The sequence below is a fragment of the Microcaecilia unicolor genome, chromosome 2, assembly GCF_901765095.1.
Source record: "Microcaecilia unicolor chromosome 2, aMicUni1.1, whole genome shotgun sequence".
Lineage (NCBI taxonomy): Eukaryota > Metazoa > Chordata > Amphibia > Gymnophiona > Siphonopidae > Microcaecilia > Microcaecilia unicolor.
In genome coordinates, this window is record NC_044032.1 from 362444257 (window position 1) to 362461789 (window position 17533).

A 17533-nucleotide genomic window follows, 5' to 3' on the forward strand; every position below is an offset into this window, starting at 1 on the left:
GGGGTTTGTGATAAATTACCCAAAGTCCCATCTTCTCCCAGTGCAGAAACTCGAATTCATCGGAGCCCTGCTGGATTCTCGGACGGCTCGCGCCTATCTCCCAGAGGCGAGGGCCAACAACTTGTTGTCCCTCGTCTCGCGGGTGCGAGCGTCCCAGCAGATCACAGCTCGGCAGATGTTGAGATTGCTGGGCCACATGGCTTCCACAGTTCATGTGACTCCCATGGCCCGCCTTCACATGAGATCTGCTCAATGGACCCTAGCCTCCCAGTGGTATCAGGCCGCCGGGGGTCTAGAGGACGTGATCCACCTGTCCACGAGTTTTCTCGAATCCCTGTATTGGTGGACGATTTGCTCCAATTTGACTCTGGGACGTCCCTTCCAAATTCCTCAGCCTCAAAAAGTGCTGACCACGGATGCGTCTCTCCTGGGATGGGGAGCTCATGTCGATGGGCTTCACACCCAAGGAAGGTGGTCCCTCCAAGAAAGCGATCTACAGATCAATCTTCTGGAGTTGCGAGCGATCTGGAACGCTCTGAAGGCTTTCAGAGATCGGCTGTCCCACCAAATTATCCAAATTCAGACAGACAATCAGGTTGCCATGTACTATGTCAACAAGCAGGGGGGCACCGGATCTCGCCCCCTGTGTCAGGAAGCCGTCAGCATGTGGCTCTGGGCTCGCCGTCAAGGCATGGTGCTCCAAGCCACATATCTGGCAGGCGTAAACAACAGTCTGGCCGACAGGTTGAGCAGGATTATGCAACCTCACGAGTGGTCGCTCAATTCCCGTGTGGTGCGACAGATCTTCCAGGCGTGGGGCACCCCCCTGGTGGATCTCTTCGCATCTCAAGTGAACCACAAGGTCCCTCAGTTCTGTTCCAGGCTTCAGGCCCACGGCAGACTGGCGTCGGATGCCTTCCTCCTGGATTGGGGGGAAGGTCTGCTGTATGCTTATCCTCCCATTCCTCTGGTGGGGAAGACTTTGTTGAAACTCAAGCAAGACCGAGGCACCATGATTCTGATTGCTCCCTTTTGGCCGCGTCAGATCTGGTTCCCTCTTCTTCTGGAGTTATCCTCCGAAGAACCGTGGAGATTGGAGTGTTTTCCGACCCTCATCACGCAGGACGAAGGGGCTCTGCTGCATCCCAACCTCCAGTCCCTGGCTCTCACGGCCTGGATGTTGAGGGCGTAGACTTTGCCTCTTTGGGTCTGCCAGAGGGTGTCTCCCGCATCTTGCTTGCTTCCAGGAAAGACTCCACTAAGAGAAGTTACTTCTTTCATTGGAGGAGGTTTGCCGTCTGGTGTGACAGCAAGGCCCTAGATCCTCGCTCTTGTCCTACACAGACCCTGCTTGAATACCTTCTCCACTTGTCTGAGTCTGGTCTGAAGACCAACTCCGTAAGGGTTCACCTTAGTGCAATCAGTGCATACCATTACCAAGTGGAAGGTAAGCCGATCTCAGGACAGCCTTTAGTTGTTCGCTTCATGAGAGGTTTGCTTTTGTCAAAGCCCCCTGTCAAGCCTCCTACAGTGTCATGGGATCTCAATGTCGTTCTCACCCAGCTGATGAAACCTCCTTTCGAGCCACTGAATTCCTGCCATCCGAAGTACTTGACCTGGAAGGTCATTTTCTTGGTGGCAGTTACCTCGGCTCGTAGAGTCAGTGAGCTTCAGGCCCTGGTAGCCCAGGCCCCTTACACCAAATTTCATCACAACAGAGTAGTCCTCCGCACTCACCCTAAGTTCCTGCCAAAGGTTGTGTCGGAGTTCCATCTGAACCAGTCAATTGTCTTGCCAACATTCTTTCCCCGTCCTCATTCCTGCCCTGCTGAACGTCAGCTGCACACATTGGACTGCAAGAGAGCATTGGCCTTCTATCTGGAGCGGACACAGCCCCACAGACAGTCCGCCCAATTGTTTGTTTCTTTTGATCCCAACAAGAGGGGAGTGGCTGTAGGGAAACGCACCATATCCAATTGGCTAGCAGATTGCATTTCCTTCACTTACGCCCAGGCTGGGCTGGCTCTTGAGGGTCATGTCACGGCTCATAATGTTAGAGCCATGGCAGCGTCGGTAGCCCACTTGAAGTCAGCCACCATGGAGGAAATTTGCAAAGCTGCGACGTGGTCATCTGTCCACACATTCACATCTCATTACTGCCTGCAGCAGGATACCCGACGTGACAGTCGGTTCGGGCAGTCAGTTCTTCAGAACCTGTTTGGGCTTTAGGATCCAACTCCACCCCCCGAGGGCCCTGTTTGTTCTGTTCCAGGCTACACTCTCAGTTAGTTGGTAAATTTTTTAGGTCAATCTCAGTTATGTCCTCGCCGTTGCGAGGCCCAATTGACCAATGTTGTTGTTTTGAGTGAGCCTGGGGGCTAGGGATACCCCATCAGTGAGAACAAGCAGCCTGCTTGTCCTCGGAGAAAGCGAATGCTACATACCTGTAGAAGGTATTCTCCGAGGACAGCAGGCTGATTGTTCTCACAAACCCGCCCGCCTCCCCTTTGGAGTTGTGTCTTCCCTTGAAGTGTATTGTCTTGCTACATACTGGACTGGCCGGCTCGAGCCGGTTTCGGGCGGGAAGACGGCCGCGCATGCGCGGTGCGCGCGGGCGCGCGAGGGCTAGCAAAGGACTTTGCTAGTGAAGTTTCCGATTGGAGGGGCTGCCGTGGACGTCACCCATCAGTGAGAACAATCAGCCTGCTGTCCTCGGAGAATACCTTCTACAGGTATGTAGCATTCGCTATACTGCTACAATGAAGTGACACAAAGATAAAATGGACAGTCTTTTATGTCTTTATTATGGCAGTCCAGCAAAATATGCCACATTTCAGTCATATGATATAGTTCCATGCTTCTATCATAATAGGATCATGTGCATATGATAGGGTAGGGGGTTTGTCCCCAGCCCCCTCTGTGACTGGTTTAATGAAATCTTTAAAAATCTCAAAGAACATGTAGAGTAACACTGGGGATAGGGCTTATATGTGCATTATTATGCTAATCATATTAAATGATGCAACCAGTAACTCTAAAGATGCAGCTTCTGCAGTAAGGATGATAAGATAATACTTTGCACATAAGAGTTGAAATTGTTTTTAAAGGGGAAAATAACAAAAGATGTGAGTCGGTATAATAATCTGGAGGGAGAGAGCTGTTTGTGTTTGCGGTAATGGCAGCTTATAATTTCTGGATACATAAGACTCCGCAGGTTAATCAGTTATGTTTTGGGGTTTTTTCCCAAACAGGAAGAGCCAATCACATCCCTGGGGAAGGAGCAGCTTCTTTATCCATGTGGTCAACAGCAACATACATGTGACTACAGTTATCTCTTTGACTAAAAACATTTACACCAACTGAGCTGCGGCTTGTGCCTGGAAAAAAATAAACTGCAGAACTGGAGTAGAGGACTTGACAGTGCACTCACGGCAAACATTCAAACAGTTGTTTGGGGTGTCTTTCTTTTTGATTTTGGGATATTTGTTATAATAAATGTGATGGTAAAGGAAATTAATTTTTGTGCATCTAATTAATGACCAGCAGACCATTTACACCTGTTTTAAGTCGCATCATACTTCCTTAGTCCTGAGCTGAATATAAAGAGCTTGAGGTGGAAATTGAGACCTCGCTGGCATTGAAAACCACAGTGACATTGCAAAGATTGCAGATTTGCAAGACGGATCCTTATCTGGCTCACCTTGGATGTGCAGTTTTCCCAAATACTACTACTACTTATCATTTCTATTCTATAGTGCTACAAGGCATACGCAGCGCTGTACACCATACACAAAAAAGACAGTCCCTGCTCAAAGAGCTTACAATCTAGATAAGACAGACAGACAGAACAATTAAGGGTAAGGGAATAAAGAGGTGAGGATAAAAGGACAGAACAAGTGAGCAGTGGTAAAGAGGTGGGCTTTGTTTGGACTTGAAAATGGCCAAAGAGCCATTTACACATGTAAGTTGTGCTAATGATGCCCGTTCTGATTTTGAAAATGCTCTACTGTAAATCAGCTGCTTCTGCTGTGTGTGCTGCCAGATGCATTTATTTCTTCCCTGGTGCTATATATGTGTATTTTATGAAAAGACTTCACCTCAGAGAAGTGAAAGTGTGTATGATCCACAGGCTTAAAATGTCTGTTTTCTGACCTCAAGGCCTGTACAAAATTAGGCTGTTTTGCCAATTTTTTACATGGACTGCCTAAGTAAAATATAAAATATTCAGATCTGTATGTAGAAGTAGAGGGTTGCTTAACTTTGTGTAAGGGACCACTTGGGCAACTAGCTGTGGTTTATAGAGGGGCTGTATTGGACTTGGCAATTGCCATACAAGCCAAAATAAGGGGTACTTTTTTCTTTGATTATACAGTCATCAGTTGGGAAGAAAGGAGTGGTATCTCTTAATTGCACATTGAAAGATAGTACTCCTTACCTTCCCAGTAGGTGTGTGTGAGGATCTATACTTGAAAAAAGAATTGTCAGCAATGTAGGACAGAGTCAGTGACTATTCAGTTCCTGCATCAGCATATGAAAATTTTCCTCAGTTAAACACCCCCTTAAAAAGTAGGGTTTCCCCCCTATAAAACTGAGAATGGATTTTGTGTTTAAGCTTTTTTATTAGTATAGAGTGTGTACAGTTGCTGATGGTTTTAATGTGGAAGAAAGGGCATGGGTTGTATCCATTAAGATTTTATGACAGAAGATGGCATGAGTCTATTTGGCCCATGCCCTGGGCTGAAGCCAGTGGGCGGAGCTTGCCACCATATTGTATGATCCCAAACATTTGCAAACTCTAACAAAAGCAATAGCAAACTTGAGGTTTATGACTGCCTATATGTGTGTTTTGGGTTTTGTTTTTTTATTTGAAAGCTTCCCATACATAACCCAAGCTTTTTTTTCTTTCTTTTTTTTTTTTACCTTGGGTGGGGGGGGGGGGGGATCCTGGAGAGTGAGCCATTGGAGACTCAGTTGTTGTAAGGGGCAGTTTTAAGAAAGGCCTCGGCTGTGCCTGAGTATCGGGGCCAAGTTGTGGGGACTATAATCCTGCCCCTGAGGAGGGAACTACACTTTAGCCTTAGAGAAGTTCTCCTTGCTTGGAGAAAAACTCCTTGGCTGTGTTTAACCTTATACCTATGTCCCCTTATCAGACAGGCTGCAAGATGCAAGGCTAAACGTTCAGATATTTATTCCCTGGATAAAATAATTTGGATTAAAGAACACAGGAAGAGATACACCATTAGTCAATCATAAATTTACCATAGAAGTTTGTTTATTACAAATAAGAAAATAGACATCTAATTGCTACTTTGCCAATTACAATTCATAAATAGTAAATACAAATAATTTTCTTTTCTATGTTCCTGTGGAGGAATTTACCAGCCTAGAGCTAAAAGTGCTACACAGAGTTAACAAGATTCCTGGTTATGTAGTGATAAACTATTCCTCTTATACTTTTTCTAACTATCAGGCTTATTTTCGAAAGAGAAGGGCGCCCATCTTTCAACACAAATCGGGAGATGGGCATCCTTCTCCCAGGGTTGCCCAAATCGGCATAATCGAAAGCCGATTTTGGGCACCCTCAACTGCTTTCCATCATGGGGACGACCAAAGTTCAAAGGGGCGTGTCGGAAGCGTAGCGAAGGCGGGATTGGGGTGTGCCTAACACATGGGCGTCCTCGACCGATAATGGAAAAAAGAAGGGCGTCCTTGACGAGCACTTGGGCGACATTACTTGGTCCATTATTTTCTTACGACCAAGCCTCAAAAAGGTGCCCGAACTGACCAGATGACCTCCCCTTACTCCCCCAGTGGTCACTAACCCCTCCCACGCCCCCCTTCACCCCTTAGGGCTATGGTAGTGTTGTACGGTTGTGGGGAGTGGGTTTTGGGGGCTCAGCACCCAAGGTAAGTGAGCTATGCACCTGGGAGCAATTTCTGAAGTCCACTGCAGTGCCTCCAAGGGTGCCCAGTTGGTGTCTTGGCATGTGAGGGGAACCAGTGCACTACAAATGCTGGCTCCTCCCACGACCAAATGGCTTGGATTTGGTCGTTTCTGAGATGGGCGTCCTCTGTTTCCATTATCGCCGAAAACCGGGGACGACCATCTCTAAGGTTGACCTAAATGTTGAGATTATGGCATCCCCGACCGTATAATCGAAACGAAAGATGGATGCCCATCTTGTTTCGATAATACGGGTTTCCCCGCCCCTTCGCGAGGACGTCCTGCAAGGATGTCCTCAGGAAAACTTGGGCGCCCCGTTCGATTATGCCCCTCCACGTGTACGTGGCAATTCCCAGTCTATTTCAGCTCCTACTCATTGATGGCCCCGTTATCTAAAAACAACATTTGATTTACTTGTTCCAGCAAAACCAGTCTCACGACCTCCAACCATAAATCTTTGCACAAAATAGTCCTAGGGCCTGTTTAACCTCCTTTTTCACCCCTCCCAGAGGTTAAAAAAAAAAAAAACCCAAGAAACCCTGAAAAATCTCTGGTTACATATAGGAAGCTTTCAAAAAAAATAAAGCTGTCAAATTTAAGCGCACATACACGCAGACATAAACCTCACAAGTTTGCTATTGTTTTCAATAGCGTCTGCCAGTGTTTGGGGTTACACAATATGGCGGCTGCACGGGGAAAGCAGCTTCAACTTTTTGACGTCATGCCATCTCCTGTCATAAAACCTCCTTGGTTCTATCCTGCCGACCTTGGGCCTAATACTCAGTGGACATGACTGCCATTTATGTCAGTTCTTACTTTATATTCATTAAGGATATACAGAAAAGTTTTGTTTTGTGTGGTTTCCCCTGTCACTTTTGGGAACATTCAGGGTTTTTTCCCGTATGTTGTCACTGGAGCAATGTTAATAGTATGCGCTCTTCTCTCAAAGACTGCATACTATATGCAAAGAGTGCACACTTTCTGATGCATGGTGGTTTGTACGTACACACTCTATTGGGGAAACAGCATGCACACTTTCAGAAATGGTGCACAATTCTGAGTACCTGTAGTGTCCACATGTTCAAAAGAATATGTGCTCCTGAGAGAGTGCATCCTCTTTGAGAAGAGCACACACTATTAACGGCAAATGGACAACACATAAAATTATAGGGTGTTTTCTGCTTGTTTTCATTTGCCAACAACATGAAATGACATAGGATATGTTTCAAACAAACATGTATTCCTAATATTCGGTGACACTAGTTGTTTAAATGACACACTGAATATATGTGGAAGGTGGCAACACCTTGTTGCTTCTTCTCATAATTTAGGCCTTTTTTTATTTTTTTTTTGCTGTCCTAAGCTACAAGTAGAAGCTGTACACAGTGGCTGAATTTTTGCCAGATGTACATCTAACTTCACTGCCCACCCCAAGCCCCACCTCCTGGTCTACACATTAGTTTTATGCTTAGAATCAATGTCAGTCCAGAATGGAGGTGAATTAGCAAATTACTTCTGAGGTCACCACATAATGCTTTTAAAACATTTGGCCCTTAATTTTTGTTTGCATTGATTTCCAGGTACGGGTAGTAATCTTCATTTTAAGACTGCCTGGGGCTGATTTTGTTTTTTTTAACACTATCTAATCTGTGTCCCTATCATTTGATCTCCTAGTACTAGTAAAATAAAGAAGACCACTGTATGTCTGCATTCTCACTCCCAAAGAAGCCTTTTATCTTGCACTTTGCTGGATACAAAAGAGGCACTGTTTGCATATGCAGTGTGGAGAATATGTGCACTGAATGCCAGTAATAGTATAAACTCTAAGAGCTATGCCTGAAAATGTGATATATATTACAGTTTGTGCAAGTGATAATATACAGCACACTCCCACTGCTCACACAAGATCTGAAGCACAAGGATTGCAAGTGTCAGGAAAACATGTTGAGTGGTTTATAAAATTGTTCTTCCTCTTCATTTTTAGGAGCTAGTGTGAAAATTATTTTTTCCTTTTTTTTCATTTTTCTCGTCTGTTTTCCTTTGCTTTCCCCTTCGTGTCTCTTCTCTTCCCCACCCTTGCATATGCTTCTACTCAGCTGTGGTAGAAACATGACGGCAGATAAAGGCCATATGACCCATCCAGTCTACCCATCCTCTGTAACCGCTAATTCTTCCTGTTCCTAAGCGATCCCACATGCTTATCCCATGCCTTTTTAAATTCTGGAACAGTCCTCGACTCCACAACCTCCACCGGGAGGCCATTCCATGCCTCCACCACCCTTTCTGTGAAATAGTACTTCCTTAGATTACTCCTAATCCTATTCCCTCTTAACTTTGTCATATGCCCCCTCATTCCAGAGCTCTTCTTCATTTGAAAAAGGCTCTCTTCCTGTACATAAATGCCCTTGAGATATTTAAACATCTCTATCATGTCTCCTCTCTCCCAGCATATACATGTTGAGGTTCATAAGCCTGTCCCTATAATTTTTGCGTTCAAAACCGCTTACTAATTTCGTAGCGGCCCTCTGGACTGACTCCATTCTGTTTATATCTTTCCATAGGTGTGGTCTCCAGAACTGCACGCAGTACTCCAAATGGGGCCTCACTAGAGACTTACACAACGGCACTATCACCTCCTTTTTCCTGCTAGTCATGCCTATCTTTATGCACCCAAGCATCCTTCTGGCTTTGACCATCGATTTTTATACCTGTTTGGAAACTTTAAGGTCATCAGACACAATCACCTCCCAGTCCCGCTCTTCCTTCGTATACTGAAGCACTTCACCCCCTATACTGTACCGTTCCCTCAGATTCTTGCGACCCAAGTGCATGCCCCTTCATTATTAGGGATTAAACAGTTGCCAAATATCGGTCCATTCCTCCAGCTTTGCTAGGTCCTTCCTCATGTCATTCACACCCTCCAGTGTGTCCACCCTGTTGTAGAGTTCAGTATCATCCGCAAAGAGACAAACCTTAACAGACAGTCCTTCCACAATATCGCTCACAAAGACATTAAAAAGAGCTGGCCCTAGGACCGATCCCTGCAGTACTCCACTGACGACATCCTTTTCTTCAGAGCAAGCTCCATTTACCACTACCCTCTGTCTCCTATCATTCAACCAATTTTTAACCCAATCAGTCAAGTTCCCATACCGAGGGCACTCAATTTATTTATCAGTCGAAATCCAAGTATACTACATCAAGCGCCCCTCCCACATCCAACTGTTTGGTCACCCAGTCAAAGTAGTATTTGGGGGCAGGGGAGCCTCCATTCAATGCAGTTGCATTGAGGATTGATTTTGGTTTTTTTCTGGCATTGCTCTGGCCTGCAGGAATGTTAACATTTGTTTGAGGCAGGAGCAGGTTCCGGGTGTCCAATTTGAGGCACCTAAGATTCTTCCACCTATGGAAGCAAAAACATTAAATAGCAAAAAAATACTATAATCCAGTGGTTCCCAAACCTGTCCTAGGAAATGCCTAAGCCAGTTGGGTTTTCAGGATTGCTGCAATGGATGTGCCAGAAATTTACAACCAGAAGAGGGCAATGCAGTCAAACATCTCATGCACATTATTGCAGATATACTGAAAACCTGACTGGCTGTAGTTCCCCTAGGACAGTGGTCGGCAAACCGCGGCTCGGGAGCCACATGCGGCTCTTTGGCCCCTTGAGTGTGGCTCTTCTCGCGAGTCCACTCCCCACCACCGTCCGGCGCTCACAGTCAGTCCATAGGTACCCACCCCTGCTGAGCCCGCCCTCAGCTCCCCGACAGCCCTCCGTCCTTTTTCCGTTCCTGCCGGTGGCCGCCCAAGTTGCAGCGACGGGCCGACGGCTCAGTTCAGCCTTCCACTTCCCGTTCAATGCCCCGCCTTCCTGATGAGGTATTTCCTGTTTCCGCGAGGGCGGGCGGGAGTCACTGAGCGGGAAAGGAAAAGCTGGAGCCTGGAAGTGAGCTGTCGGTCGCTGCGACTTAAAATAAAAAGGTAAGGTTTAAATCCTGGGTGGCCACGGCCGGCAGGATTGAAGAGAGGAGGGCTGTTGGGGAGCCGAGGGTGGGGCTGGGTAGCAGTGCACCTCAAACTCATGCTGCGTGGGGTGGGGGTGGAGTTATACAGTTTTTTTGAATGGTTGGTTTTAATGCTGTAATTCTATTAAAAGTAGTGAATGGTAGATACTGTTTGCACAAGTTCCTTGCACTTTGAAATAGCCAAGACAACTGAGTGAGTTCAGTCCTGCTGCACAATGCTGGCCAGGACTGAGTAGATAGCTAAAGCTACCCATATTCTGAATGGCACAGAACTACAGGGATTCAGTAACATTAGTTCTAGAAGTCCCACCTACTCCAACTAAAAAAAAAGAAAATGATGATGACAGATTTCTTAACAAATGAATAAGGTACTCTGAAGTGCTCCTTATAAGTAGAATCTTCTGAATAATTATCAGATGTCACTTCAGAATACTCCTCCTTAGAATCTGTGCTTGACTCAATCATTCTGCCTGGAATATGCACTAATGAGACTCCAGGGATAAGAGAACACTTTGAATGCATAATTATATGCTGGAGATGAAAGAGAAATCGCCTTCTTGCTTCAATATCATCCGAAAGGGATCAGAGCAAGATATGTCAGTAGCAGGCCACAATGTACTGGCATCAGTATGTTTATTAAAACTTAATATACTGCTTAACTTATACCAAAGGCCAGCTTAGGAGCACCCTAATTAAGTTAATAACAATGTACCTACCTATATAGTTTGTTTTAAAAAATTTGGCTCTCAAAAGAAATGTCAATCGTTGTACTGTTGATATTTGGCTCTGTTGACTAATGAGTTTGCCGACCACTGCCCTAGGACACATTTGGGAAGCACTGCTGCAGTTCATAAATGAAGAGAACACTCTGGTTCTCTGTTACTGTGTGTATTTTGAATACTAGAAAACACCAGGTTAAATTATAAGAATATGGAAAGCAGTGATAGTCACTGGTGGTCAATGAGTGCTGTGAACAGGTGTGGCTCTCATGATACCCCTTAATATCCATGATTTGAATGTGCATGCATACTTGTATCTACTTCATATTCATTGGTGATAGCCTGAAAGAACAACCCTTTCCAGCCCTTGAGGACTAGAAGTAAATACCACTAGTATAATAAAATACTCTTCATTTAAAAGTAAGCAAAATACATATCAGCTGATATTCAAAGCAAGTTTACTGGCTTGGAATGGACACTGACCGGTTAACTTGCGTCTCGGTGGATAACTGATCTTTTAAAGCAGCGTTTAACATTCACTGGCAATGCTGAGGGTGTTGTGAGGGCATGACTGGTTAAGTCTCAATATTCAGAACTTGATCGGCTAGGGTTAGTAGGCAAATAAGTCTATTTATGTGGCCTTATCTTTGCCCACTAAGCCATGGCCGGTTAAGTCCGAATATCAATGTAACTGGTCATGTGCTAAATGGCGTTGAAAAACCCAGAAATTCAATGGTGGTTGCTGGAAATGGCCCAGCATTGAATATCTGAGTCAAAACGCTGGCTAAATGTTAGGATAGGAATACTGCAGGCTGCAGCATGCTGTTAAAGAGTGCTCTATGTGCTAATTTGGGACAAACAATGAAGGAAGGAAGGGGTTCAGCGATCAAATTTAGACATCAGTACAGAGCATATTAAAATCCTTGAGAGCAGTGGCGTAGCCACAGGTGGGCCGAGGCCCAACTAGTTAGGGCTCAGGCCCACCCAACAGTAGCACATGTTTAGCGCTAGCTGTTGGGGATCCCAAGCTCTGCCAGCTGAAGGCTTCACCCTGAGGGTAGCAAAAACGCTGCTCTCCATGATACTGGCACCTGCGCATGTTCTGTTTTCAGCACAAGCCTGCTGTAGACTGCCAAGGTGGAGAGAAGCATTTTTCCATCAGCTTAGATATTTTTTTGGTGGTGGGGGAAGAACACTTGGTGCCCACCCACTTCTTGCCAAGGCCCACCCAAAATCTGCTGTCTGGCTATGCCCCTGCTTGAGAGAGAAAATATTAGCTGATCTGCAGCAATGCAGACAAGCTTAAACAGTCTGCTGATGCCTCAAATCTAGGTGTAGATCTATTGTCCTGTAGACAACATAGATGGGTTAAGGGGAGCCCCAGACTCTAAACTTCCTGCACCCGATAACTTTCTGTATGATTCCCTGCTAGTCTAATAGCCCCTTCCTTCCCAGGTCTCCACCCCTCAGTGGCGTTCCTGGCCTGGATGGCACCCGGGGCGGAGCGCCGATGCCCCCCCCCCCAGGTGCAGTGCGCCCCCCTGCTAGATGACACCTCCCCCCCCCCCCCCCCCGGCGAAATGACACCCCCCCCCGGGTGCACGCCGCTGGGGGGGGGGTGCCTTGGCAGAGGGAGCTGCAGCAAATGAACGATGTTTAGCGAACTTGGAGGAGCAGGCGTGCGCCGCGGCACCCCCCAGCGGCGTGCACCCGGGGCGGACCGCCCCCCCTTGGTACGCCACTGCTCCCCCCCCCCCATCCATGTAACCAAAAAGCCCTGGTAATCCAGGGGCAGGCCCTCCCTCCCTCCTCTTGATCCAATCCACAGTTTGCAACCATTACTAACATACTAAATGACAAACCCTTCTCAAGTCTCAGGATCATGGCACTCATTTGAGCTTCCCTCATTTACATCATTCCAAAAGATAATATCTAGTCTCTCCATTATTTATTGTTCTCTTGATCCTATACCTTCAGATTGGCCTAAAATCTCATCTTTGGTTTTATTAACTTACCTATATTCAATGATAGTAACCTTACAGAAGGAGTTGTTCCAAAAGCTCTTAAAGAAGCCTTGGTAAAGCCCAGTTTTAAAAAACCTTCACTCGACCCCCTTTCCCCAAGCAACTATCAACTGGTTTCCAATCTTCCTTTTTTGACAAAAATATTGGAAACCATTGTCTTCTCAGAGCTTCAATTATACTCTGAATCTATAAATGCATTACATCCAAGACAGTCAAACTTTAGGAAAGGTTATAGTACTGAGACAATAATGACATCCCTTTTGAGTGAACTACATTTAAGACTTGAACAAGGTAGGATTGCCTTACTTATCTCAATTAACTTATCTGCTGGTGTTTGATCTGATTGATCACAATCTATTACTGGAACATTTGCAGTCACTGACAATGTCTGGTATTGTTTATAAATGGTTATCCTTTCTTAGTAGTTGCTCATTTAAAGTGATACAGAACTGGTCTAGCTCGAAATCCCATACTATTTCCTGTGGTGTTTCACAGGACTTAGTCTTGTCACCACTACTGTTTTTAATTTATTTGTCAGCCCATTAGCACTGCTCATACAAAGGCCCTTAAAGGTCAGGGTTCAAAACATTTAAATAGGAGTCAAAACTCCAGGCTGAGGGTTAATATTTTATGTTAGGTGTCAAAAGCAAATTAAGTAGTCAAAATTTCTTTTGCAGGGGTCAAAATTCTGGAAAAGAGTCAAAATTCAATATTCAGTTTGGGAGGGGGGGGGTCAAACCTAAATTAAGGAGTCAAAACAGTGAATGGGTTAAAATTTTAGAAAATTGGCAAAATTCCATGTCAGGGGTCAAAACTTTTAGGTAGGAGTCAAAACTTCAGTCTGAGGGTCAATATTCCATGGTGGAGAGTCAAATGCAAATTAAGGAGTCAAAACTTCTATGCAGGGGTCAAATCTTTGGAAAAGAGTTAAAATTAAAGGCCAGGGGTCAAAACTTTTAGGTAGGAGTCTAAACTCAACACTTAGGGTCAATAGTTTATGTTGGGGGTCAATTCAAATTAAGGAGTCAAACCTGTGCAGTGATCTAAATTCTAGACAAGAGTCAAAATTTTATACCAGGGTTCAAAATTTTTCAAAGGATTCAAATCTTCAGACCGAGGGTCAATATTCACTTTTGGGGGTTCAAACCTAAATTAAGGAGGCAAAACAGTGCATGGATTAACATTCTAAAGAACGGGCAAAATTCCATGTCAGGGGTCAAAATTCTAGAAAAGCGTCAATATTTCATGCCAGGGGTCAAAACTTTTATGTAGGAGTCAAAACATCAGGCTGAGAATCAATATTCTCTGGTCGGGGTCAAAAGTAAACTAAAGAGTCAAAACTTTAGTTCAGGGGTCAAATTCCAGACAGGGGTCAAGGTAGGAGTCAAAAATTCAGGCTGTCAATATTCCCTGGCCTAGATAAATATATTATACATTAGATATGTAATACATATTTCATATGAAATATATATTTATGTAATATGTTACTACTACTACTTATCATTTTTATAGTGCTACAAGGCATATGCAGCGCTGTCCACCACACTACCCTTGACAGCCTACGGTGCATACACTGCTACATAAGTATGTAAGTAATGCCACAGATATCAAAACTGAGTAGGTCTAAGGTGCTGGATTAAGGTTCTGATCTCTTTGGAGGTGTGGGTTCAAATCCCACCACTACCAAGCTTTCTCTCATCTTTGTGCACCGTTCCTGGCTTGATTTTGTTATTTACTTATTATTTTTTAAATTTATTGTTTGCTCATTTGGGGAGCTGGGATTTGAACCCTTGGACCTCAGTTTCTGTAACTTGAGCTTTCATTTCCCAGTCAAAGCCCATTTAGGAAGAAAGAAAGCAAAAAGAGAAAGCAGGGCAAGGGAGGGCGGTAAAAAAAAACTGTTTTCCCAAAAATCCTCAACTAGTGTGGCTTTTTGCACAGCCTTCACACTGATGCACAAGAAGGCTTGTACTTCTGCCTTTAAGGCTACAAGGGAGCACTGCACTTTCCCCTACGCTACAGAGGAAGCACTCTGGGAAGGACTGTTTTACTCCCCTCTTTATCCTTTGTACCAGGCACCCAAGTGGAAGGGTGTCCTTCCACTGTCAAGGTGGAGGAGAGGATAGATATGGCAGAATGAAGAGACTGACAAAGGCACAGAAAGTCCTTGGTGAGAAAGAGAAATCTGTAGATAATCACCAGGAAAGGCAAGAAAACAGGCAGTGCTGGGAAAGGAAGCAGGATAGTGCTCCTTTCACAGTATTCATGAAGAGCAGTGTATGCACAGTAGGCTGTCAAGGGTAGTGTGGCCGAGCAGGTCTAAGGCGCTGGATTAAGGTTCCAGTCTCTTCGGAGGCGTGGGTTCGAATCCCACCACTGCCAAGCTTTCTCTCATCTTGCTGCTGTCAGCAGTGGCCTCTTTCCATTCTTTCCTGCAGCAAGAGGCCCACCTTATCTCTCTGAGTCCAGGGCTCCCAGGTCTCTGACTGTCAGTTTTAAATGGTGGGCTGGTGCTCCAGAATAGAACAAGATACCCCGAAGTGAGGTTTCCTTCCAGTTAATGACCTAGCACCTTAGCCTGTAGGGTAACCTGCTTTAGGTTTCTTCGGCAAGCCTTAATCTTTCCAAGGCACACTCAAGCACCAACCCAGGGTGGGCAAGAGACCCACTCTTTTGTCTGCTTCTTATGCATAAAAGCTAAAATGTGTTTGTCCTTCTGCAGTACTAAACCTGCTGAGCATGGCAAGGAGAAACCCCTGGATGCAAAACGTTTGAAGCATAGCTGGTACCATGCCCAATATTTGCTTCTAAATAAGAACAATTCCATAGTTTAGATACTTGCATCACTCTGCCCATTCCTAGCTTATGGTGGGCTGCCTAAGCTTTCACAGAAGATGAGAAATTGAGATCAGAGCATGTACAGAAACCTTTCTAATCAGAGATGCTCTCTGAGGGAGACTTTTCACACACGAAGCAAGGTGAGTTCTCACCTGCATTGGTGGTATAGTGGTGAGCATAGCTGCCTTCCAAGCAGTTGACCTGGGTTCGATTCCCAGCCAATGCAACTTGTCTGCTTTCCTTCCTCTTTTCATCGTCAAAAGTGTCTGCTTTCCTTCCTCTTTCCATCATCAAAAGGGACCCGTTGATATGATTGCTTCTCTCCATTTCCCTTCCAAATGCCCCTTCTCTGAGCCCACGCAAGCTTGTGTTGCAGAGAGAGAAAAGCAGAAGAATGCTCTCTTTTGCTTTTTCCCTTTGTCTACATGTCGCTTCTCTCAAGTTCCTTTTATCATTCTCCGCCAGTGCGTGCCACTTTCCGCATACCGAGCTCTGACGCTAAGAGAGGTGGCGGGCGTGCCGGCGCAGGGCTCTCGTTACATCGCCGCTTTCCGCACCCAGCCTTTTAGTTGCCATGAGCCCGAGAGAGGCGGACAAGGACGCCGGCCCTGAGGTTCGCTGCTTGGTATCGTTCTCGGCCTTTCGGTTAAGATAGCGTGTAGTATCTGTTCTTATCACTTTAATATCTGATATGTCGTCTAAACGGGGGCCTCGTATTAAACCGATTCTCCGAGGACAAGCAGGCTGCTTGTTCTCACTGATGGGTTGACGTCCTCGGCAGCCCCCTCCATCGGAAAGTTTACTAGCAAAGGCCTTTGCTAGTCCTCGCGCGCCCATGCGCACTGCGCATGCGCAGCCGTCTTCCCGCCCGAAACCGGCTCGAGCCGGCCAGTCTTCTTTCGTCCGCGCTCGGTACGGTCGTGTTACGCCGTTCGTGCCCCAGAGAGTCGACCTCGCGCGTCCTTTTCGACGTGTTTTCTCTTGTTTTTTCTTTCAAAAAGTTCGGGAAGCGCTCCGGAAGTGCTCCGGAAGACCCTTTCGGGTTTTCTGCCCTTCCCGTAATTTTCTCACTTTTGCCCCGTAAGTTTTCTTTCGTTGACGGGGTAGGCCTAGTTTGGCCTCAGTCGAGATTTTTCTCCCTCTAAATTTTGGTGCTTCAAATTTCGCCATTTCGGCTTTTGATTTCGCCGGCGTGATTTTTCCGCCCATGACATCGAAGCCTTCCAGCGGCTTCAAGAAGTGCACCCAGTGCGCCCGGGTAATCTCGCTCACTGATAGGCACTCTGCGTGTCTTCAGTGTCTAGGGGCCCAGCACCGCCCTCAGAACTGCAGTCTGTGTTCCCTGTTACAAAGGCGGACTCAGGTAGCGAGATTAGCCCAGTGGAACGTTTTGTTCTCGGGCTCTTCGTCGACATCGGCACCGGAGGCATCGAGTGCATCGACGTCGTCAGCGTCCGGACCATCTTCCTTGGCTGCCGCTCCATCGACTGCATCGAGGCATCGGACCTCTGCATCGGCGCCGAGGCATCGGGCGACTGCATCGACGTCGGTGGTACCGAGACTTCGTCTGCTGATGTCGTCGGACGGAGGTGCATCGTCAGGAGTGCAGGTGAGGGCTGTCCATTCCCCTGCTGGTGGCGGTGAGCCTTCGGGTGGGTCTCCCCCTACCCTGAGGGCTCCTGCGGTACAGCCCCCCCGGGATCGACCCTCTTCGGTCTCGGCCCCGAGGAAGCGACGGATGGATTCTACGTCCTCCTCGTCGGTGCCGGGGAGCTCCGGTGACATGCTTCGGAAGAAGTCGAAGAAGCATCGACACCGGTCTCCTCCCCGTGTCGGCACCGAGAGCTCTGGGTCGCCGAGGGATTCGGCACCCAGCAGGCATCGGCACCGAGAGGACCGCTCACCCTCTGTTCAGGAGGTGTCGATGCGCTCCACTCTGGACAGCCCGGAATAGCCTCCTCGCCCGGAACAGGTTCTGACGTC

General features: G+C 46.4%; 1 protein-coding gene, 2 non-coding genes and 1 pseudogene across 4 annotated transcripts in view; all 4 read left to right on the forward strand.

Moving 5' to 3' along the window:
- The window catches only part of SH2D4A (SH2 domain containing 4A), a 186652-nt gene extending 183139 nt beyond the window's left edge, over positions 1 to 3513 (forward strand). For both annotated transcript variants that reach the window (XM_030194502.1, XM_030194503.1), the window contains exon 10: positions 3252 to 3513. In XM_030194502.1, the coding sequence (XP_030050362.1) occupies positions 3252 to 3344 (93 nt within the window). In that variant the 3' untranslated portion in view covers positions 3345 to 3513. The remainder of the gene's footprint in view (positions 1 to 3251) is intronic.
- Positions 3514 to 15011: 11498 nt separating this feature from the next.
- Positions 15012 to 15094, forward strand: TRNAL-AAG. The gene has a single exon. It is a non-coding gene; the product is annotated as a tRNA-Leu (tRNA).
- A 610-nt stretch (positions 15095 to 15704) lies between these two features.
- Positions 15705 to 15776, forward strand: TRNAG-UCC. The gene has a single exon. It is a non-coding gene; the product is annotated as a tRNA-Gly (tRNA).
- Positions 15777 to 16175: 399 nt separating this feature from the next.
- On the forward strand, positions 16176 to 16341 carry LOC115463884 (annotated as a pseudogene).
- Positions 16342 to 17533: the final 1192 nt, after the last annotated feature.